General features: G+C 38.3%; 1 protein-coding gene and 1 non-coding gene across 5 annotated transcripts in view; one reads left to right on the top strand and one right to left on the bottom strand.

Moving 5' to 3' along the window:
* The window catches only part of LOC149933390 (protein turtle-like), a 545,370-nt gene that overhangs the window by 354,377 nt on the left and 167,083 nt on the right, over positions 1-23,910 (top strand). For all 4 annotated transcript variants that reach the window (XM_090155761.1, XM_090155760.1, XM_090155759.1 and 1 more), the window contains exon 2: positions 9,987-10,325. In XM_090155761.1, coding sequence (XP_090011887.1) covers positions 9,987-10,325 — 339 coding nt within the window. The remainder of the gene's footprint in view (positions 1-9,986; positions 10,326-23,910) is intronic.
* TRNAT-GGU (transfer RNA threonine (anticodon GGU)) lies at positions 10,601-10,673 on the bottom strand. Its single transcript has one exon. It is a non-coding gene; the product is annotated as a tRNA-Thr (tRNA).

Below are 23,910 nucleotides of genomic sequence, written 5' to 3'. Positions count from 1 at the left end.
TACGAAGCTATTTCAAATTATCTTTCCGACATATTCAGTAAATTTTGGTCGCGTTGGCCGGTTTCATTTTTTGCTTCATCTTTATAAAGCATTTCCTCAGAGCACACCGCGAAGTTGAAGGAAATATGTCTCGCAATGGCGACAGATCTCACTTTTGTTTGTCTTAATTGAAAAATGTCCCGCATTTTTGAAATGCTTCGCGGCCGGGTAATTTCGTAACTACGAAAGCCGGGTTTTCCGTAAAATATCTGAGTCCCTTTTAATTAATTCCTCTCTTTCCTCTAAAAATAATCTTCGGAGAAGTCGTTCGTTACGAACTTCTTTTCGACAGTGTATCCGTACTCGCGACGAAATAATTGTTTCCGTTAGACTCTTAGTCGCGTAATGAAAACCTCTTCTCGGAGAAATAAATATTCTTCGCGATGAGATTTTGACGCTTTGGAGAAAAATATATTCATTTTACGCCGCGATAGTTTTAAAACTAGGCTTTTCCGCGAAGATATACGTCGACTGGCGCCATCTTCCGTAAGTTCCTCAAAGCCCTGACCTCTTCCCATTAAGACCGTTGCTCGAAAATAATAAGAAAGTACGAAAATGCGCGAACGGTCAACGTTAATTTCTTTCTAACGCGAAAAATACTTTTCAGAGAAAGGCTTTCAGCCGTTCGAGGCGAAACTTTTATCCTTTGAACTTTCGGGGCGGCGAGATGAAGGCTACTATGAGAAGTAAAGTCACGCGCGACCTGGCTCCCTAATAATCACCTTTACAGAAAAGGGGCTTTACTCCACTTAAAAGTCCTCTATCTCTCGAAAAGTCATAAGGCAGAAAATTTAGCTCGAGACGCGGCCGGACCCGGGGAATGGTCGCTTAAAAACGCGAGTATGAGTCGTAGCCGCGGCCAACAGTACTCCTTTGGTCTTTGCGTTCCACTCTGAAAGAAAAGCCGGTTCCGCGGCAGATAGCTGAAGAAGATAGAGAACGGTCTTCTAGAATGTGGCTCGCGGACCCTCCTAGATGCGCCAGGCGATAGGAAAATTCAATTAAAGTAATTGAATTTTACGCGCACGCCGATTTTATTCCCTGGCGGATCCCTTTGGACCTCGCTCTGGCAACACTCGGCGCGTCGCCTAGCACCCCCTGCGGAATGGAATACGAAGTCAGGTCCTCCTTTTGAAAGGTGCCCGAGGCCCTAGTCTATTTCGGTAATATCCTGTAAGTTCCTTTTAATGGGGTGGCTGGCGAACCCTTACTTGTCGTTGTACTGTTATTTAACTAGCGCGGTTTTTTAAACGGGGATGTTGAGGTGTGGGAGGCGCCAAAAAAGAAAGCTTCGCCCCTCCCTTCTTCGGCCACGGTAGGAGCTTAGCTCGTATTATCAAGCCTGTTTAATAGTTTAAAAGTAATTAAAACTTTTTAAAGCTCTAGTCTCCTCACCTCAACGTATTAAAAGTGCTCCTGGATGCTTTAGCGGTTTAATGTGGTGAAAAATGTCCACCGGGAAGGCTTTTGCGCACCCATTTTCATTTAATTTAACTTGTTAAACGTGTAGCTAAAAACATCGACCGTGTTATCCCGCCATTACCTACTAATTGTAATATCCGAAAGCATAATTTTGAAAAAACACTTTGGAAGTTTGAAGTGACCGATCGCTCACTTACATACAGGAAAAACCCTTTCAAGGGGAAATAATCCGTTGCGAACATACTATTTGTGGGTGAGCTATTTTCGAAGTGGGATTTAGCAGGTGGTAAATATTGTGGTAAATATTGGTAATTTTTGTATTATATTAAAAAAAGTAAATTTAAATCAACATTTAACAGTGACTCAGAGTGACAAACTACTTTTGTATCGTAAATAACTGAATTATGCTTAAGCGTTTTGAGTATGAATAATTTATTTGACTCTAGACTTATACTATTAACCGATTTTTAATATTTACCACACTTAACCATTATTTGCCATTATTTCCTTTTATTTTAAACACTTAACTTATATACTTTGTTGAAATCTCTCGTTTAACATTGAAAATTTTCTATGTGATACGATAGTACAATGCCATTTTTGGATAATCAATATTTTTCTCGAAAAATCAATGATATTGATACAGTTTTGAAGCTAACTTTGGTTAAGGTTGCCTTAGTTTCGATAAAGTAAGGTAAGGTTTATTTAAATTAAGCATTTGTTTAAAAAATTACTTTGGGTCGTCAGCGGTTTTCAACCAATGAAAATTGGAAACCGTTGCTATGTTTAGTCACAATTCTGTAAAGGGTTAACATCATTGGTCACCTTTGACGCAATTAATTTCATACTCCGGTAAAACTGTGCTCTTGCGTTTGACTCAATTAAATCTATCCACCGGTAGCACTGTGCTCTTGCCTTTTACTAAATTAAATCTATCTTCCGGTAGCACTGTGCTCTTGCCTTTTACTAAATTAAATCTATCCCCCGATAACTTTGTGCTCTTACCATTGACTCAATTAAATCTATCCTCCGGTAGCTTTGTGCTCTTGCTTTTGACTCAATTAAATCTTTCCTCCGGTAGCACTGTGCTCTTGCCTTTAACTTAATTAAATCTCTCCTCCGGTAACACTGTGCTCTTGCCATTAACTCAATTAAATCTCTCCTCCGGTAACATTGTGCTCTTGCCTTTAACTCAATTAAATCTCTCCTCCGGTAACACTGTGCTCTTACCTTTAACTCAATTAAATCTCTCCTCCGGTAACACTGTGCTCTTGCCTTTGACGCAATTGACTCTACCGCCCAGTAGCACTATGCTCTTGCCTATGAAAGTAATAAATATTTGAAAAAAAGACGTATTATTTTGGGTAGAATATAAAAAACAAATCTTGGTGAAATTTCTATTCCGGTAAGATTTAGAAGAAAAGCCTTATACGTCCGAAAATACCGTCTCAGAAGCCCGTCGGTTTTCGCAATATCCAGGAATTCTTTTCCAATTTATTTATTTCGTTACCTTCTCTTTTTCATATTTATTTCTGCGCGTGCGCATCTCGCTACGCTATATTGAAGACCTACAAAGAAATAACTTTGAAAAGTTGAATTTGGCCGAATAGCCGCCTTTTTCAGACATTTAGGTTTTTCGAAATCTTTTTCATTTAATAGCTATAGAGGGCGCTGCGCGATGAGAGAGAGATGAAACCCGGAGATAAAACGGGTGACATTTTCTATAGGGAGAAGAGACAGAAAAAAAGTACAGATATCCTTCGGTCTTTTCATTTCAGGAAGATTGCGGTTTATACTTCATAGATATGATCCGTTCGACCGTTATGAGGGAAAATCTCCTCTTCACTAAGACCTATCTTGACTTTCTCGTTCGCCTCTTGATACGAAATGAAATAAAAAAACTTCCCCATTCGGCAGCTATTACGGGTTTTCTATCTATCGTCCCACACTTGGCGGCTGGAGGTACCAAAAAAAAAGAACTTTTTATCGCCATTTTAATTGATATTTTTTTATCTATCACCGTCGTATAAAATTTCATTCTTTTGAAAGTGATTTTCCGCGCCTAATTACTCGCTGGAACAATTAGTTTTAACGACGTTCCTTTTTGCCGATTCGAAAGTGAATTAATGATAATGTAGATATTTCGCAATTCCTTCTGAGCTGGCGTCGGTCGTATGGGCGGCTTTTCCATATTAAAAGGAACCTGAGAAGATATATGGAAAACGGTCTCTTTTCATTTCACAGATTTTAGCCTAAATTTTACCATTTTAAATTAGTTTTGGCTTTACGAAATTTCAGACCGTATACCTTTATAACGTAGGTTAAATGTTGATAATTTTAACGGAGGGTCCTATTTGGAATAAATTACTTTCCCGGAGCTAAGGTTTTATAAAAGAGAGACAAATGACTAGTACCGTCGTCGTCCGCTAGGGTGCGGGACGGGTTGTATACGTACTTGGAATAAATTAGATTCTACGAAGAAAATATTTACGCTAGCTCGGATGCAAGCTTTGGCGCTGTTCACCCACAACTCGTTAAATGAAAGTATTAAACCGGAAATTTAACGGAGCTTTAGGGCGAGGGCGAGGTTGGTCTATTAGTTAAATAAATTACGCTATTTGGTCTATGGTTGAGGCGTGGTACTTTGCATGTTTTATAATAAAGAAAGGTTCTTTGTGGGATTCTCATTTTTATCTCCCCGAGAAGGACGGAGTGTACCAGAAGCTCATAATATACCTTTTAGAGATAAGTGTACTACTCCCAATAGGCACTTGGCAGCATGACGAATACAATACATCACCCGTGCATTTTTCCAATTGATAAAAATAATACCAGCATGGCGGCCATAGACAAAGGTATGGCGTGACGTAATGCTGCCAATTAACTATACTTTCTTATCCAGACTATTATTATTTAAAAAAACTTTTCGTAAGATAAAAACTATTACTATTTTTCATTAATATATTTCCAGAAGTAAATGAACCGAAGTTATCGATATAGCGCTGAGAATCGGAGTGCGTTTTCCTTATAAAAATGATGAGAAAATCGAGTCAAATAAAAGCTAATTTCCATCCCGGTCTTTGGACGCGATAAATTGATAACTTCGGTTTATTTACTTTTGATATTACTTAAAATTAAATTTCCTAGCCGTGATGTGATGTACATATCCGCGGTTTGAAAACTGACTGTAGCCTTGGAAGATACAAGTTCCGTTTTTATAGCCAAGACGGATACTTATCTCCTAAGATAGATTTAATTTACTTCTGGCTTTACCGAAATGGCCCTACGTTTCACCTTTAGAGAGAAGGGCTAATTTGGCCACTGCATTGTTAGTGGCGCTAGCGTTGCCTAACTCTTTTTAGTTAAAGAAGCGAGAGAGCGGCGGCGTGGAAAGTGGTAACCTACCTAGCTGCCTACTCTTCTGGGATCTGGATGGAGTTCCCGGATCCATTCCGTCTTCTTCTCGTTAGAAAACGAGCTTAGTTAAAGCTCCGTGAAACTCATTAGTAGCAATCATTGCGACTAATTTATTTGCCTTTAATAATTAAAGGCTTTCCGGTGACGCTATTACGAGGTACCCAAGCCCCTGTTATCCCCCTCTTGGGCGCATTACCCAATGACTCTCCACTTTTTCGCTCCGTACTTTTAGTTATTTTAATGCCACTACCTCTCTCCGCTTCTCTAGTTTGGTTCAAACCTTTGTCTCCCTGTTTCTCCAGCAACGCAAAAGTTCGAAAATTAAGACTCGTTTACTAGAGAAAAGATGGCCGCTCCGGTTATTTAGTGAAATGGCGATTTCTCGATTTTTCCGAACCATTCACTATCGCGAAATAAATCTAGTTTGCATCTAATTAAGTGGATTTTCGTCTGGCCCTCTTTAAACGGCGTCTGATTTCATTTTGCGGGCCAACCTCACGCAGTTCCGAATTTGAAAGTCGATACGTTCGCGTACACGTACCGCAGTAACGGCGCGCCGCGATACTTATAGCCGACGTCGGCGAATGACTCTGGTTAAATTTGTCGTAATTGGACCCTAGAACTATTATTTGAGGTGGGAAAGGAGGCGGCGAGGTGGCTTCGGAACGTGCTCTTTCAAAACGATTCCGATGGGCGGCCCCGTAACCGTACACCGCGCGTTTTGGACAAGTTAAGACCGACGCAATTAGATCTGGCGAGCGCTATTTTACAATGCTTCGTTTCGTTTCCTCTTACGCCCCCCCCCCCGAAATAGTTCTATCTATTAATCCCAAGCAGACGATTGGGCGCCGAGTGGGTTTCCGAATGAGGTGGCCCACCCCAACCCACCCCACCTTATCCTTTCCTTTGAAAGCTCCCAGGACAACCATTCCTCGAACTAGAGAGTCTTCGGAGAAGCCGAGTGGAGTCGCGGACCTTTGGACGGAAAGCGAGGAAACCCAGGATGCCTTACCTTTTATACTCGCTTCCGCGCACCCGGTCAGTCGGAGTCACTGTTCCCGGAGGCCGCTATTGTTTACCCAAACAAAGCTGCGACGAACGACAATCCCCGGCCATTATCCGGCTCCTCGACCGCTTACATAAATATCAAGCCGGGACTCGCTATTCATCGGTTGCGCCGTCGCCCAAGACATTAGATTTATTAGATCGCTCCAGCCTAGCGCGATTTTCCGCGCTCAATGGTAATTATAAGCGTAACCCCCTCCAGTTCCGCGTCCGACATTCTAGGCCTCTCGTCGTGGCTTTAGATTGATAATGAGAGCCCTAGTTTTAGGCCCTGGCTGGTTTCTAGGAAGCCACCCTCTCAATACGCCTTCTTTCCTCGCCTTTGATCTAATCAGATGCGTGTAGCTCTCGAGTTGCCCAAAATAAACACGGTTTCCTTTCAAAGGGTCATAACCTCTTATTCTTCCATTTTCGAGAGAATGATACCGAGTGGCTCTCAGGTCGTAATTGAGAATTTAACTCATATCAAAAGTATATAAAGTATCTTTTAACGGATAAGTATTCACCATGGCAGGAATCCATACCTATACTTGGAATGCTTATCCTGGCGTATCGCGTATCACTCTGACGGCTTTGGCCCCACCTACGAGATAAAAGATCCCCTCTGCGCGCGATCCCCTAGCAGCTCTCACGTAGTTGGTTGTTAAGTTAACATAGTGACGTCAAAAAAACCGTCAGCCACATCGAGACAAAACTCTGCCGTGATTAGTAGAGGTATGGATTTCTGACTTTGGCTATAAAAATGAAACGTGTACCCTTGTAGGTTCTAAGCAGATTCTAATGGGCGACAATTTTTACTTTGGTTAAGATCAAATCGCTGACTGAGCTTGCCGAATTGCTACGACTTTAGATTTATTAAAAATAAGGTCTAAATTTAAATTTGAAACGTGCCTAATACGTAATTTTACACCACTAGTCAAATATTATTAACACTGTACAAACATTTACTTCGTATTTTTCAAAACGCGCTTGTTTATGTTACAAATAACTAAAGGCACTAGCATTTCTGTTATTGTCAAGTAACATCGACTTTTAATGGCTGTAAGCCTGTTCATTATAATATGGTACCTCGAACAACTCAGATCCTAGGTCGAATTTTAAAATACGGAGGGCATCAAGACCTAGTTCCTAAAAAGTTCTAGTTAATTGAAAATTTTCATTTAAATCTGTCAATATTTACTATGAAGAACATTTCCATATTTTAGTCGATGATAAGGAAGCTTGTGGATTTAGGTATTTTATTGATCTTCTATTGCTTGCGAATGTGTTCCACTTACAGAATGAATTAATAAATGTTTTATTTACTTTCCCAAACACAAATCAAAAAATGCAAAATTTTAGTCAACACTACAATTAAAAAGAAAAATTAAAATTATTATTATTATAAGTATTATATTTTCTTTTACTTCGCAGGCGGAATATTGTTTACGATAAATGTGGTGCAATTCGTTCAGGTATTCCTCCTCGCGCACCTGTTGCACCATCAGGCCTTGAGAATGACCTTGGTGGTTACTAGATAGAGGGTAGTTTGGTCTTCATGGATGGTCCTAAATCGTGGACAAACCATCAGGCAGACCAAGCAGGTGGGAACCTCCCCAACACCTCCGAAAGTCGCTTCGCTGTCTGGAGCGATCCAGTCTGCGCCTGAAATAGTAGTTGGCTACTAACACCAATCGCTTATTTCTGTTGGAAAAGGGGTCGTTTTTTGGACCTATAATGCGTCGGACAGGGATGCCGTGCGATTTCCTCCTCCCATTTCCGTTGGCCTACCTCCAAAACTCCTTTCTCAACTATGGAGCGCCATTCCTCTTCGGACTTAGCGGACGATCGATGCGTGTTTTCCCTATAGTAACCATCAACCCGTCAAACTGGCGTAATCAAATACCCGCTTGGTTATCCGCTTGGGGTCTATGTATATCAACCTTTCCAGGTAGTTAGCTTACTTTTGGCCTCCCGCGTGCACAGGGAGAAGTTGACAACCAGAGCTTTTTTTCTTCAAATCATATCCAATTCGAAATTATTTTATAGAATAATTAGCTATAATGTCATTTAACGAAATACATCATAAGATAAATGTATTCTTATACCAAATCCTTCGGGCATTAGGCGTTTTATGAAATTTAAAACTTTTCCCTTCTCATTGTCAAAAGAAAGTTACTTAATTATACAACGACCGTAGGATACACAGTCGTTTCCATTAATTCCGTCTTAAGAAATTAGAAACAAATATGCTTTTAATTTCCCCGAATTTCGCTAAAAGTTTATCTTTTTGGGAAAGTAGTTTTATAAAGAATACCTTTCGCGTTTTTAACGAGGGTTTATATTTAAAATCCCCTTCAGCTTTCGTACGCGAGATACGCGTTGGCCCCCTGCCGCTGATGACTTTGACTCGCGGGTCAATTTAGCGGGAGGAAATTATCCCTTTCTGTTCTGGGATTCCGCGAACGAAGACGTCATTTAGATGTAATCCCATTGCCCGGACACGGTATAGAGCTCCCCCCGCTGGCTACTTCTTTAATTAGGAGAAAATGCGTTGTTTAGTATTCCGAGAAAGGTCCGCACGGTTTGTCGTTTTGCCCGAGGCGCGATTGCTTTTCGTTATATACTTCTTTTTTATGGACAGAACGGGAAAAGAGGGCTTCCGATTATTTTCCAAAAGTTGAAAAGTAGATTAGGAGGGAACGCGAGCGTTGCGGCCAACTTCGATTTTTAGATCCGTTTCCCGGACCTAATTCTTTCTCACTCCGCGCACGTTTTCGGTCTGGCCTTCGAAGACAAACAAGACGCGGCGCGGCGACCATCTATCTTGATCCGGGACAGCCATTTCTTATTTCCTTCCTCTCTTCTCTTCTATACGGCCACGACCCTCGCGTCCAGGGTGATCATGGTGCTGCAATTTGGCCTCTCCATTTCGCCGTTTCATTCCGCAATAACCGAGACTCAAACGTGTTCTTCATTTCCGGCGCGATCTATTACGTGGATAATTACTGCCATCTGTGAAGCTGGCTGCGTATGCAAATAGACATCGATGACCTTTAGCTTCTTTCTCGTTAATTACTATGTCATCTGTCGTTTTAATTTGGATTTGGGCAAAAGCCTATATCGATATCGCCAATCTTTCGTGCAACTGCCCATCGATGGTCCGAATTATTTTTCGTGAAAACGCCCATCGATGGTCACATTCGTTTTTCGTGCTAATGCTCATCGATATCCCCCATCTTCTGCCCATCGATGGTCACAATTATTTTTCGTGAAAATGCCCATCGATGGTCCCAATTATTTTTCGTGCAAATGCCCATCGATGGTCACAATCGTTTGTCGTGCAAATGCCCATCAATGGTCACAATCGTTCTTCGTGCAAATGCTCATCGATATCCCCAATCTTCTGCCCATCGATGGTCACAATTATTTTTCTTGCAAATTCCTATTAATGGTCACAATTATTTTTCGTGCAAATGCCCATCGATGGTTCCAATTACTTTTCGTGCAAATGCCCATCGATGGTCAGAATCGTTTTTCGTGCAAATGCCCACAAATTTCCGTAAGCTTCTTTCGCGCAAATGCACATCGATGATCATAAGCTTCGTTGGTGCAAATGTCCAACGGTAGCCATGCATGCTTTTTTCGCTGATACGTAAAATGGCTATTGATGGTCGTAAGCTTCTCTTAGACAAATGAAAATAGGAATCGATGTCTGTTAGCTTCTTTCACGAGAATGCAAATGGTCATCGATGACTCTTATCTTGTTTCGTGCAAATGCAAATGTCGATCGATAGCCGTTAGCTTCTTTCGCGCGAACCAAAATGACCATCGATGGCCACCTTTCTCGTGCAAAACTTTATTACAATCTTCATAAATACACCCACGCTTAAGTTTATTGTTTCGTTTGAAATGCTTTGCGCTGTACTGTTTTGATTGACCACGCAGTTTGCGCAAGGACGAGCTTGAATGTTGTCAAAGTAATTGCCCTGACCGATAATCAGAGGCCGAGGTTCTAGAACTCTCGTTTCCTTACCTACTTTTTTCGATATATTTTGGCCTAGCCTCGATTCTGTACACAGCGGTGGTTCGTGGCAAAGTGGCTCTTCCCTGTGACATATCACCTCCTTCGGTGGACGACGGCGTAGCGTTGATCCTGTGGTACAAGGACGAAGACCCGTCACCCATCTTCACGCTCGACGCCCGCAACGGTGGACCCGTTGAGCAGGCCAAGCAGATCTCGAGCGACCAGTTGGAACACCGAGCCTACTTCAACATGATAAATCGACCGGCCTTCCTGCAATTAGACCCAGTTGAGGAGAAAGACGCTGGCGAGTATCGATGCCGAGTTGACTTCCACAAAGCTCGAACGGTCAACACCGTCATCACCCTCAAGGTCATAGGTAGGAGCGACTATTATTTATCTCATTTCCTTTTTATTTGTTATTTGTTGCTCTGTGAATCGATCTCTGTGTAGAACTCATCAAGAATGCATTCGGATACCGACTATTGGAAGGCAAATATTCCAAACATATCTTTCTACCGAAAGTTTGTCTGCTTTGTTATATTCGTGATAATCTTTCACACAGACTATCAGCATTTATATAGAAGTTTCATTTCAAATCAAGGAATACCTCTGCGTATTGTTCCATACCAGAGTGACTGAGAAAAATCATTTCACCTCGGGCAGGAATCGAACCTACGACCTTTGGGTTACCGTCCCAACGCCACTACCATTGGACTACCGAGGCCACGAATAATCAGGCCTCGGACATCCAATTTAAGAATGACTCGATCTGGTTCACATTATTGACGGGATACATTTAACCCGTTGTTGACGGTGCCGTAGCATTTTACGTCAACTAATTTATAACAGGACCTTGATAGCCTGTAGTCATTTTTCTCAGTCACTCTGGTATGGAACAATACGCAGAGGTATTCCTTGATTTGAAATGAAACTTCTATATATATTAATTCCTGCGTAATTATAAATAATAAATTCTCAATATCAGCATTTATGTTTACGTTTTGTGATTAAAATCAACGAACTTACAATAAAGTACGTGAGAGTGCCGTGGTACCAAAGGTCAATGCTATTCTTAAGGGTCTGAATGCATTCTTAGTTTCAATATATGGTAGTGATTTTGGGGAACTTATTAATGCGCTTCTTGAAAAAAATTGTTTTAAGGCTGGTTTCCCGTAGGACAAAAATGCCACAACGGTGAGAGTTGGCGCCAAAATATTGCATTAGGCCTAACGGGAATTTTTCAGGTTGACGTTCACCATCGTGACGTTTTGGCCCAAGTGAAAACCACCCTTTAAAGCCGCATCAAAATGAAATACAAGTTTTATTTTGAGCGAAGTATTAATTGCATTTATATTTAAAAACTAATTTTAATGGATAAAAATCCAGTGGTTAAACCAATTCAAAGTTGGGGTTTTTTTTTTCAATATTAAACCGGTTTGAGTTTTAAGTTTCAACGGTTGGTTGAACAAAATAAGTTGACATCAGAGCTATCTTTTACTGAAAAAATATAAGCAACAAAATGCATCTAATCTAAATTGTCCACCGACACGTTTTGACATTGAAGATGAACCCATCCATCCTATGATGTGCAAACTGTAAGAATCAAACAAGCGAACACTTTTAAGGAGGAAAGTATATATGTATGCACTTGGAATGTCAAATGCTCTATTGCCAACACACAAGGGAAAAAAGCAAGGCTTAAGAAAACCTAACGCGTTTTTCAAATTTGAAAAGTAAACTTACCAGAAAATGAATTTGAGAAATCCGAAGTTGTTCTCACACAAAGGTCTGGGTTAAGTTACGACCCAAGCGATGTTCTATATTTAACGATGTTTCTCAAAGACTATTTGACAAATTGAGTTGATACTAGGTAAACATGCAAAACTATCAAGTATCTGAATTTTGAGTTTCGAACTCTAACTTGAGATGTTTCAGGTCGAATTTCATAACGTTTGGTCTACGGAATTGTAGGTCCACGTATATTAGCAATTGGTTCTCGGAATTTTTGGAAATGATCAAAGTGTAGTTTTTGGTTTGGTTGAAAAGGTAGAGATTTTTATGCTCGAGACGAAAGGTATCGAACAAATCAGAAATATAATTTTACCCTTTTTCAAATTAGAATTTATTTGAAGTCTTTTTTTGATTTGTAGAAAATACGTCATCGTGTTAGGGTATATAGGCCTAACCAAAAACATAATTTTTAAATCGGCCAATAGCGCTTTGTTAACATTTTCCAAGACAGTCAACGTTAGGTTCTAGGTCAGGGTCAATCGAAATATACTCATTTTTTTCTATTTCATAAAGCATTTAACCTTAACCAGAAGAAAATTTTAGTAATTCTTCTAATCGTATTTTCATTGCATTCCATCAGAGAATAATTATTAATGCAGAAAACATGTAATTATTTTCTCAGTCAATGCTCCAATTAAGCGAACGGTCATCAGACCTAGAATTGTTGCTCGTGAAACTAATTTAGTTAGTCATAAAATCAGCTATTTAGGTGGTAAATGAAAAAGCAAATGAGGTAAGTGAACTTAAATTCTAGACAAGGCCTAAGCCGAATATTAGCGTATTGAAAGTCTTGTCTGTAAACCACGCCAGTTTCTATAGAGAACATCAGGGTTACCACACAGTCTTTCTTGGGCATTTCAAGTGAAAACATAAAAAGTTTTTTGGTGTAAATCAATTCGCATTTAGCTATATTATTGATCTACTAATGGCTGTTGAAGTGTACCTTTGGAAGAACACGGTTTGTTCACGGATATACGATTTCTACAAGAGTTTCAGCAATTTTTTGAACCCCAATCAAATTTATTTCATAAAATGTAAATTACCTTTCATGGCTTCTGACAAACGAACCAACAATTTACTTAAAGATAAAGTAAGCGAATTCTTAATTAACAAACGAAAGTACCTAATTGTAAATGCCGGTTTTATTAGTTATTTCCATTGCCGCAAATATGAAGGGACCTTTAGTTAAAGGGCCCTTTGCGAAGGTTTAGTTCCAAGAGCAAAAGGGGTTTACGTATACGTCGACGACTCTGGTTTTAATCAAAACACACAAGGCCTACTTTGGTACATACAGGGTGCCGCGTTGACCCTTCTACAAGATTGCGTTTCCCCGCAGTACGCCGATGTAGCGTAAGTTTGCGGGATACACTATGCCCCAACGAACGAAGGAGAGCAAACGAGCTACTGTCTCCGAGTGTTAGTCGAATATCCAATTCCCTTTTACGGATAACTCTCGCTTCGTTCGTACCTATCCTCAACCCTAAACTGGCAATACGCCGCCGTGTGTCGGAGAAGCGCGAGCTGGTTCGAAGGGTAACGCAACACCCGGTATAGTTTTAAGCGCGCGCGTCTCTGTTTGCCCTTCTCCCAATCAATGTTTAAAGTTGGAAGCTTATTTGAGCCCTCGGCCTCGTCTCTATAGGGACACGAAGGCTTTCTCCGGGTGGGTGCCCAGTTTCCTTACCCACGTATCGTACTAGATATAATCCTAGTTCATACGGGCCTAGAGAGAGAGAGAGAGAGAGAGAGAGAGAGATAGTGCGCTTGTGAAATTGATCTATCTCTCTCTTTCCTCGAAAAGCAGTTCGCAGAGAGCCACGACACACGCTGCTGTAAGTAAATGTTTGCCATAGAATTTTAACTTTGCATTAAGAATAGAAATTAGACATGGCGCCTGGGTGAAGTTTCCCCGAGGGTTTTCGCTTTTATCGGAGTTTCAGGGAAATGGATGAGCATTTTTCTAGACTATTGGATTCGCATACCCCATCACTCGTCCCTGGAAATTAGTTTGTTGTTTCCACGCTTGGTTGCGTTCGAGTTAAACAAAGTGGCCAGTTTCTAACTTGTTTTATTTACATATTGTTTTTATTTCAAACACCTAGTTACACGTAGAAATACGAAAGAATACACACACTTACTTATAATTATTATTATACTGCTATTGCTAATAGACGTAAGATTATACACGCTCTTACTAATAGACGTAACAATACATACGCTCTTACAAATAGGTCTACGTAAGAATACACTTACAAATTATATTTATTAGACTATTGTTACGTAAGAACACCCTGCACTTAGCAATAGACGTAAGAATACACCACGATCAGTAATAGACGTTAGAGTACAATGCACTAACAAGTTAGTAATAGCCGTAGGAATACACAAGAAACTAAGAGTAAACGTAAGAATTCACCGCATTTAATAATAGACGTAAGATTTCACCGCGTTAAGTACATTGCGTTTACGTCGTAAGTAAAATACTTAAGAATAGTTATAGCTGTAGGAATGCACCACTCTAACAAATAAGAATACTTTGTGCTTAGTAAATGACTTAAGAATAAACTACTGTTAGTAATTAACGCAGGGTTGTAACTGTATATACAATAGGGGCTACATAATTGATTTACCGACTAGGACTCAAGTTGGTTGATTTGAATGATTTAAACTTTCACCGGCTTTTCCACTATTAAAAAAAATAGTATTTGACTATTAACGAAAGTTTTACGCGTTACGCCACTGAATAGAAGTAGAAATACAGCACATGTAGTAATACATTATTTTTTTAATATAAAACTGTTCATCTCTAATCAATTGGCAATTTTAATCATATTTAAGCGTCTTTCGAAAATTTGAGAAATTTAATATTTTAGTCTCATATTTCGACAGGTTTAATTCTAATATTATACAGTTAGTTTGAGCTTAACGTCTAAATACATTTCAAATGTTTTGGCAAATTAGCTATGAGTGGCGGCAAAAACGCTAATGTGGCGAATTTTTAATTTTTCTCGTACGAGTATAGGAAACCCCCCGAAAGCCCTTGAACCTTTTTAGATATTGATAAAACCTGAAACGTTTAACACAAAGTTTATCTACCAATATTTTGCTAATGTAAACTACTAGTCAAACCACAATTTGGTAGGTTTGACTTCTGCTCGCATTAAGGATATACAAAAAGTATTATAATAATTATAATAAGCCTGGTAAATATTGATATCAACCTGACGTGTTACTTTTATAAATTTCGTTATAATTATTTGAAATATTTCTGAGTTAGTAAAACGTTCGTTGAGGACTTGAGTAGTACAAGTGCCGTTTATGGAATGTTCTTAGACACATCATTTCCTCTTTCCAGTTCAGAGGTAAACGCCGTTATCATTTGGTCAAATCATCGACGTTATAAATGGTCGAATTACGCGCGTGGGAGGGTTGAAGGTCGCTGGTGGGAAGTGCGGGGGTATACGTGGTCGCTATTCTTCCCCCGAGTCACGAACTCCGCAAGGGCGAAGCGACTAGAAGCTCATTTTAATAATCCTCGTTTCTCAGTGGACACACGCTGTGACCATTTCCAGCCATTTATATACGGCCGTCATTGACAAACAAGCGGTGGCTACTATCGTATTCCTTACTCTATAGTCGCGGTAAAAGGTTGTACTTCGTTCCGCAAACAGCCCTTTTTTAGTACCCACGGTAAATATTGTACTATCCTTTATATAATACCAACTTTGCCAGCTCGTCCGCGGCCCGTGGTTTAAATGAAAAACACTGCCATCTATCGGCAATATATAACGACACATTTTGTTATAATAGCTCGTATCCGTTTTCACCCGCACTCGTATTAGCTGGTTATTTCCAAGCTCATTAAAAAAGGTAAATATTATACCGGATCATACCGTTTTTACGCTACTCCGCGCGACGCGTTGTAATGAGTGTTTATCCCTAAGGGATTTGGGTCCCTTAATAACGAGCCTCTAGGACTTAACGAACCTCCTGGTTTTGCCTAAACCGTCTGTTACGAATATAAATCCCTTTATATGGATTTGCATAAATAACGTAATAACCGCAAATATGACAGTATATAGGGATTCTATTTTTACTACAACATTTTTTCAAAGTGGCAATTTGTAAATAAGGCCACCAAGTGTAATATTCTTATTACTCTTGATTTAACATTATTTAAATTTAAATAAAAAAAACGCTTACTTCGGCGAAATAATGATGCATTGTAACGTAAAATATATATATATTTTTAAAACCCTCTTGGTTTGTAGAAGGTCCCAATTATTATTATTATAGTTATTAAATTTGCTGATTATAGATTTGTCATTTAGGAATGTAAATTTGTGGTAAGAAAAACACATATATAAAAATACAAATGTCATACTTATAGTTCTGGCGTAATTTAAAGGGTTAGTGCAGTTACGGTTTTTGCAAGACTGATTCCTCGGAATGCGTTCAAAATAAACCGAAGCATACACAGTTTTATTTTTTAATTTACGTAAAGCATTTTAGTTTAAATTTGCTCCGATGATATAATATTGTTAAAATTCCGAGCGAGCTTTGAAATGTAGCGAAACTGAACAAAGAGATGGAGGGGTGAATGAATATAAAAATAAGAATACAAGGTCGGTTGGTTCCGCTGCAGGGGGGGGGGGGGAGAAGGGTTTAAACAGAATTAAATATACACTTTTTTCTTCCTTTTCTATTTTACGGATGCCTAGACTCAGCAGAGATTACGGAGAGCTTTTTTGGTGTAAAAGGAGGGGTAGATTCCAAAAACGCAACCCCCCGCGCCAAAAGGATTTTTATGGCGTTTGGTCTACAAGTTTTAGAACGTTAATAACTATGCAGATACATTTTTTGGGTGCCGGCTTTTTCTCTATGCTATCGATTGGTTTAGAAGAGGGGGGAGAGGAGACATAGTCCCTTCTTTCTCGGGCCACGAAAGAAGGGTCGACGCAAAAACTAATCTTGGAGATTTTCTATTAGGAAGATGCGCGCTTGAACAGGCTATTCCCTTTGGTCTGACCGTTAGTCATTGTTCTTCTGGCCCACCACTCTCTCTCTCTCTCTCTCTCTCTCTCTCTCTCTCTCTCTCTCTCTCTCTCTCTCTCTCTCTCTCTCTCTCTCTCTCTCTCTCTCTCTGGCTCTTAGCTTCTTCGCGGTGTTTTTACGTCGTCCCATCTCTATAAAGCAGGCCATTTCACTTATTGTATTCAGCCAACGACTCCCCAAAGCCTACCTATACTATGTTGACGTTATGTTTTCAATCGCGGCTCACGCCACCTCGTCTCACCAGCCCCCCACTTACGACAAGTTGGCCAAAAACGACTAAACGGCTAAACAATCTATTCAAGTGATGTTTTAAATTAGAACGCCGGAAAGGTGTTCGATAGCCGTAAATCTATTCGCTAGCGAAACGGGTATAGGCGGCGCCGCCGTCGCTACCCCTGCAGCTTGGTTTGTCTGCGTACTTTGTTGATCAAAACAAACGATTAATATGGCGGATTGTAGGCGCAGAGGTGGCCTAAATTGCGAATTACCTTTTTGTAGTAATACTGCCCTTAAAAATATTACAATTCGAGTAAATGGTGAGAAACGAACGTTGGAGTTATCGTTTCTCAATTTTTCGAAATGCAAAAATCTTTTTAATATGTGGTTAACTAATATAAAATCAGGGAAGACGCCTAGTTAGTGGGCACAGATTTGCAGCGCCCATTTTAAAGATAAAGACTTTTTAGAAAGAAATGGTGAGACACAAATTTTACTTATTACTGATTTTAAAGTCAATATTATTAAATATTTATAATAATAACTGTCATTTAGATGAAGAGATTTCAAGAAACGCATGTAGACTTATTACAAATCCACTGTAACTAAATGAAAAGAGAGGACCCTACGTTTTATGAATCGTTTTAAAGGTAATCTGTTTTATTATATACTGCAAAATAAGGAAATTCTAATGAAATAAATTAATTTTAGGTCAAGCGGTTCCATTGTCATTATCGCTGAAAAATATTACATTGAGGCCCACAAAATTATGCGTTAAAAGGGCATATTTTTCTATTTTGTATCGGACCCCAATTTTCCTATCTTTGCCATCCTGATGATTCGGTATGAGTTTTCGAGTGGATTAATAACATTTCGAGCTATTGCCGCAGATCCCAATATGATTAAAAATAATACTGTAAATTCAAATATTTGCATATCTTAACATTTTTATTGATATTTTATAAATTTCAATTGTAATTTCTAATTAAGTGGTTTCTTCAATGAATTTAAATTGCTTTTAACTTCGAATTAATTCTATACTGCATTTGTTTTTGCCTTTCTAGTTAACATTTTTGACTTTGAGTAGAAAATTCATAACATTAATAGTTCAGTTCATTTGTTATCTACAAATACTAATTTTCCAAAATTTAAAATAGGAACTAATTTAACATATTAAAAATATACCTTTCCTTGACTAGAAGTGTAAATTTAAATATAACTTTTCCTTAACTAAAATCTAAAATAAAAATTACATATTTGGACAATGTTTTTCTTCAAATACTCTCCGTCTCTCTTAATATCAATTAAAAATAGCCCTTGAGAGAATAGACAAAAAATGAAAAGGCCTAGCTGAATTTTTAGTAGCTTCTACAGTCGTTAGCCGGTAGATAAATTCCTTCCTTTCCAACTTAGTTTATTTTGTGCCACTGCCTCTTCAATTGATATTATCTCCACAAATATTTCATCCCGACTAAAAGCTAGAAATAAATTTTTGAGACTAACAAAGTGACCAAATAAGAGTACATCCACCTTTTTAAGCCAGGCAAATTTAACCCTCACAACTCTAACCATTTTATTTCCGTACAAAACCAAAGGCACAGTTAGTTCTTTTAATTTATTTTACCCCACTTCTAAAGTCAGAAAGTTGGATAGCTCTCGGTATCTTTATATATAAAATAGACCAGCAACTGCATGTTTGCAAAAGCCTGAATTTCTAGAATAACAATTAAAACAGGTTACAATAAAGAATTGGGTTTTAATAAAAAAAAATGTTTACCCACTATTGCATGAACAATGGACACTTTCAATGCTGTGTTTTCCATCACTGACTTAAAATTTTAACTTTAAAGAATGTGTTCGAAAGAAAAAATTTCAAAGATCCTTTCGGACTTCCTTTAAGCATCCGCACACCTTCTTCTATGGATCAAGACTACTCTCCAATTTAAAAATTTCAAGCATGGAGCGATTCACTAATATACCAAATAAAATTATTTAAAATACATTATACTTCATATTTGAAAATGCTGAAGCTACTAGTCTATGAAATTATAACAATCTGGGCTTGTTCTAATGAGAAGATAATAATAATAAATTTCGTACATACCTTTAAAACTTAAGAATTCAACCTGATCCCGTGTATGAATTCTCCAAGGCCTACTCATAGTGTTATTAAACTCTCTATTACGAATTTAATACCTTTGACAGGTAAAAATTAATAAACAAATGTCGTATATACACCTTTGTTAATACGAAACATTCGAACACGCTTTAAAAAATATGCTAAAATCGTTAGTAAAATGTTTTAATTGATGTTATAAAACGCGCATTTTCACATAACACCATTACCCGTATCACCCAAATATAGTTCTAGGCAGTGTGAATAGGTGGCGCAGCTGTAGTTTTCGGTGGCGAATAACTAACAAGGAGACTACCCGAGGTGGTTATCACCGATTTTGTTGAAACTCGGGGGTGTTAGGTAGACCTTAAGGTAGTATGAAAATTCCCAAAGGGAAAAGTTGCAATGGGCTTCAGTTTTCTCAAATGTTTTTGACCTCTCCGTTTAAAAAAGCATGGCATATTCTCGGTTACCCAAATTTTGTTAAAATTTAACCAAAATTGATCAATTTTACCCAAAATCCTTGATCAATTTTACCCGAAATAGGTAAAATCCATCTTTTTGAGTAAGTTTTGAAAATTTAATTTTTTTTAAAAATTTTAATTAAGTACCCTGTGAAACCGAGAAAATCCCATGCTTTTTTAAATGGAGATTTTTTCGTTTGAGAGGTTAGTAACATTTTCGGTTGCCATGGTAAAACTAAAGCCCATTGCAATTTTTCCTCCTTGTAAAATTACGTTATTGTTACACTGAAAATGATAATTAATATTTAAAATATTAAATAATTAGAAAAGACTCCTATGTATCTGGTATTAAACGAAAAGAAAAACTACTTAAAATACACACTAAAATATTTTATTTTGTTATAAACAATTAAAAGTACTACATTTAGTACAGCAAAAATTTAGTACTTTTAATTGTTTTGAACAAAATAAAATATTTTACTGGGTAACTTAATTAGTTTTTTCATTCTTTTAATATAAAATATTGTTAAAAGTTAATTTGTTATAAATTTATATTTATATTCCTTAATTGTATAGCTTTAATTAATAGTAATAAATAAAAAGTCACAGCTATGTGTTGGCGTCATAGCTAATAAGATAAGCCAATCTGCCGAGAAACATTGGCAACTTAAAAACAAATTACGATGATACAGAAAGTACGTATTAGGGCTGTTAAGTTAAAAGGAACTTAACATTTCGTATATACTATTCTCCACCACTTTCCCCCTATTTGGCTTTCCGTTGCTACGCAACGCGTTTTGAAATTTTCAATGTTTAGGCTTAGTTTCTCTTTTCGGTGTACATAATAGTCGCGAGCCAGATTTTCCGCACGGTACTGACGAGTCCTAATTAGGACGAAACCGGTCTACCATTGGAAATTCTGGATATTTTATTTAATTTAGATTAGTTTATCACTCGAAGATCTATTTGGTCCGAGTGTCGCGTCTTTATGTTTGCACCAAGACCTATCGGTACGAGCTATTTGTAAGTATTTAATTTTCTTCAAATTTGTTTAGGGTTTAGCTTTGTGTTCCCTTCTTTTTATGGACTAATCTACTTATTCGCTACTTTTATCATCCTCCGTATTAGGTCTGATTACCTAGTCTACAGTCTACCAAAAATATGTAGTCCTTTAAGAAATTACTCTAAAAAATTTAATACGGGGAAAATTAGAATAAAAATGATAAGCGGTTAGTCATACCTGAAAGGTCTCGACCTCATTCTGTGAGCCCGAGATCGATTTAACACCAAGCTTACGGAAAATGCTTCAGGTGAGCCCGGAACCGAGCTTAGGTGTGCAGCTACGCGTGTGGTATAATGTTAAGCTACTAACCAGGTGTTTTATTGGCTATACAAGTACAAGCTGTTAGAAATGATTTAATTATACGCAACGATAAATCAATAAGTATATGATCTCCAATATTTGTTTACTCTCGTTAGAAAATATTTTTATTTTAATAAAAATTATTTTAATATAAATAAATTAAATTTTCCACATATTTCTTACCGATTTCAAATCAAATGAAAAATATATACGAACGATTTGAACCCAAAATAAGATAATGGTTTGATCTTTTGGTTTGAAATATTTATAAATATATTTTTAAACTAATTTCAAAACATTCCAATGAAAATATTATACGAACGATTTGACTCCGGTTATTAATTTTTTCCTTATAAACCTAAGTTTATCATTCTGATAGGACGCGTATAATCCTCGTCTCAAAACATATGGATTACGAAGCCACGACAATTTACTTTTGGAATTATTTGAAAAGGTATTGTTACACTTTTAGCCCTCTCCCTCTTTTAACCTTTGTCGGAACGGAAACAAAGGTTATAGTTGTTGTCTGACGGGGAAAGGTGATAGTTTCGTGGGATAACGGGGTAGGGGTTCGTCTCGTCACTTCGTTTCTAATTATTTTCCATTTTAATTATTAAAAGGCGATTAATAAGAGCGCTTTTGTATCGCTAGCTGGTCATTCGGCTGGAAAAGCTTTTGAAAATGAACAGACCGCTGGTAGACCTTATCGCTGTTGGCGGTATCTGGCGGTGATTCAGCGCGATTAACGAGTGTGTACGGTCTCGTGGGCGGTTCGAAGGTGGAGGCGCGAATTCCGCGTGATTGATGGGGCCTAATGGAGTATCAAAAGGAGAAGGCAGGAGGGTAGGATGACCCTCAAATCCCCCCCCCCCCCGTTACGGTTTTGGTTGGACGAACTTGGGAACGCGTCAACCGGGGGACCATTTTCGCGGATTCTCACCGTGCAAACTCAAATTATTAAACTCTCATCGAGATTGTCGCTCGCCGTCGGTGCATTTTTCGCCGTGTAGGTCTCAGGGCGTCGGGTTCCGACGCGACCTGCAGCTCGCGCTCCGTTCGCCATCCAGGCCGTCGTCGTCTTATTGTCGCGCCTCCGAGGACGCGAAAGCTAAATTGAACCCCTTCTCACTTTCAAAGTGGCCTCGCGCCGATGTGGTTTTCACCTTCCACCCGTTACGCAATTAGGGTCTCTTACTAATATGGAATACGGTATAGTGGGCCAGCGGGGGGTCTACGGTGCGCTCGCTGGGGAACAGCCGAATAAATTATCGACCCGACCGCGAGTCATTTGTTAGGGCGACGATTAGCATCTTTGGCCGTTAATTGTAGCTCGTTTAAGGCCGGGCCGCGCGCCAATCTCACTCCTTTTCGACGGAGAAACGTCCCCGAGATACCAGCCAGCGGAGAAAGAGAGTTATAACTTCCTCGCTACAATTATTCCGAAGCGGAGGCGGGCGTCCTTTCAAATGAGCCGCTCTAGCTCGCTCCTTTGTGCCGCGTGTTTCACGCTGAAAATTTATTGTTACTCGTCTATTAAGGGAAATGATTAGTTTATACAATCAGACGCTTTAATTTGGCCACTTTTGTAGAACTGTGCCGGGGGAGGGTGTCAAAAGGGGGACGGGAACGCGTGCCAAATTTAGGCGTTTAATTACTTAATCGACCCTCTTTGATGATACAGCGCCTTAAGTTCCTTATTTGATATTACCAAATCTATGCAGTTATTATTATTACCTTATTATTGCGATTTAAATAAGTACACCAAACTATTTTGTATATATCAAAAGTATATAATGTATCAGTAACGAGAAATTTTTCCATCTTGGTTACCAAAATACATTATTTCGCTTCGTATGCATGGCTATATTAACACCCTTAGAAGCCCTAAACACTTAAATATTTAGTGCCTCCTTATATATCTGAAAAAATTGAATTAACGAAGGTTTTACGCGTTACGCAACTGAATAGAAGTAGAAATACAGCGCAAGTAGTTATACATTGACCTTTTCTTAATATAGAAGCTCAAACGGAATATCACGCATTCATATGATTTAGCCGCATCCAGTAGAGTAACTCGGGTCTCCGTGAAACTCGTTTAGACACCCTTTCTTATCATGAGAACCATTTTCCGGCGATTCATTTGAGGGCTTGCCCTCGCCGCAGGTCCTGCTGTTCTTTTTACGTTTTTGCATAGTAAACCTGGAAATGGAAGAAATCAATGATGCCCCCTTCCCTTGATGCCCTGAGCACGTACTTATTTTGTTTAATGGTTAATGGCAAATTTTTAAAAATTGTATTACTATAGGACGAAGATTTAAAATGTAAAACTTTTATTGCGGAGGGACATTTAACTACTTACAAACTATATTTTTCCTGATTTCATTATTTTTATACAGTGCCTAGGGGGCATTGGCCTAGTTACGCCACTGTTTTCAAAGTTTTTCGAAAGTCAGTTTACCAGGAATATCCACAAGAATTAAGATTATCCTTTCATAGTTCATTTTATTACGTAGATTTTTTATATCAATTTTATAATCATAAATAACAAGTGTCTTAAAAATTGATCTCATTTTACTATTTATAAAATTAAATAAACAATTAAAATTCAAATATTTAACCCCATTTTACAAAATGTGTAAGACTATTTTCAAATATAATTGTTCATTGGGCTAACATTAATTGCCTTTTGAAGTGGAAAAATATGTTTTAGCTGCATATGAAAGTTTTGGTGTTTGAAAATAAATTAAACGAGTAGGGTTGTTAATTTTCCGGAAAAATAAAATGCGGAAAATTTTCCGCAAATCGGAAAAATAAAAAATTTAAACATAAATTACTTTTCAAGGGTTTTTAATGTTTTAAACTTTTTTTCGATTTAAAATGACTAATATCAGTAAACATACTACAAAACATTAATAGTGTTACATTTCAACCAGTTTAAACTAGTCTATAGGTTTAG

This window comes from Leiobunum rupestre, chromosome 8, assembly GCF_980474605.1.
Source record: "Leiobunum rupestre chromosome 8, qqLeiRupe1.1.hap1, whole genome shotgun sequence".
In the NCBI taxonomy this organism is placed as follows: domain Eukaryota; kingdom Metazoa; phylum Arthropoda; class Arachnida; order Opiliones; family Sclerosomatidae; genus Leiobunum; species Leiobunum rupestre.
Note: the sequence above shows the minus strand (reverse complement) of the source record. Positions and strands in the feature narration are given on the sequence as shown.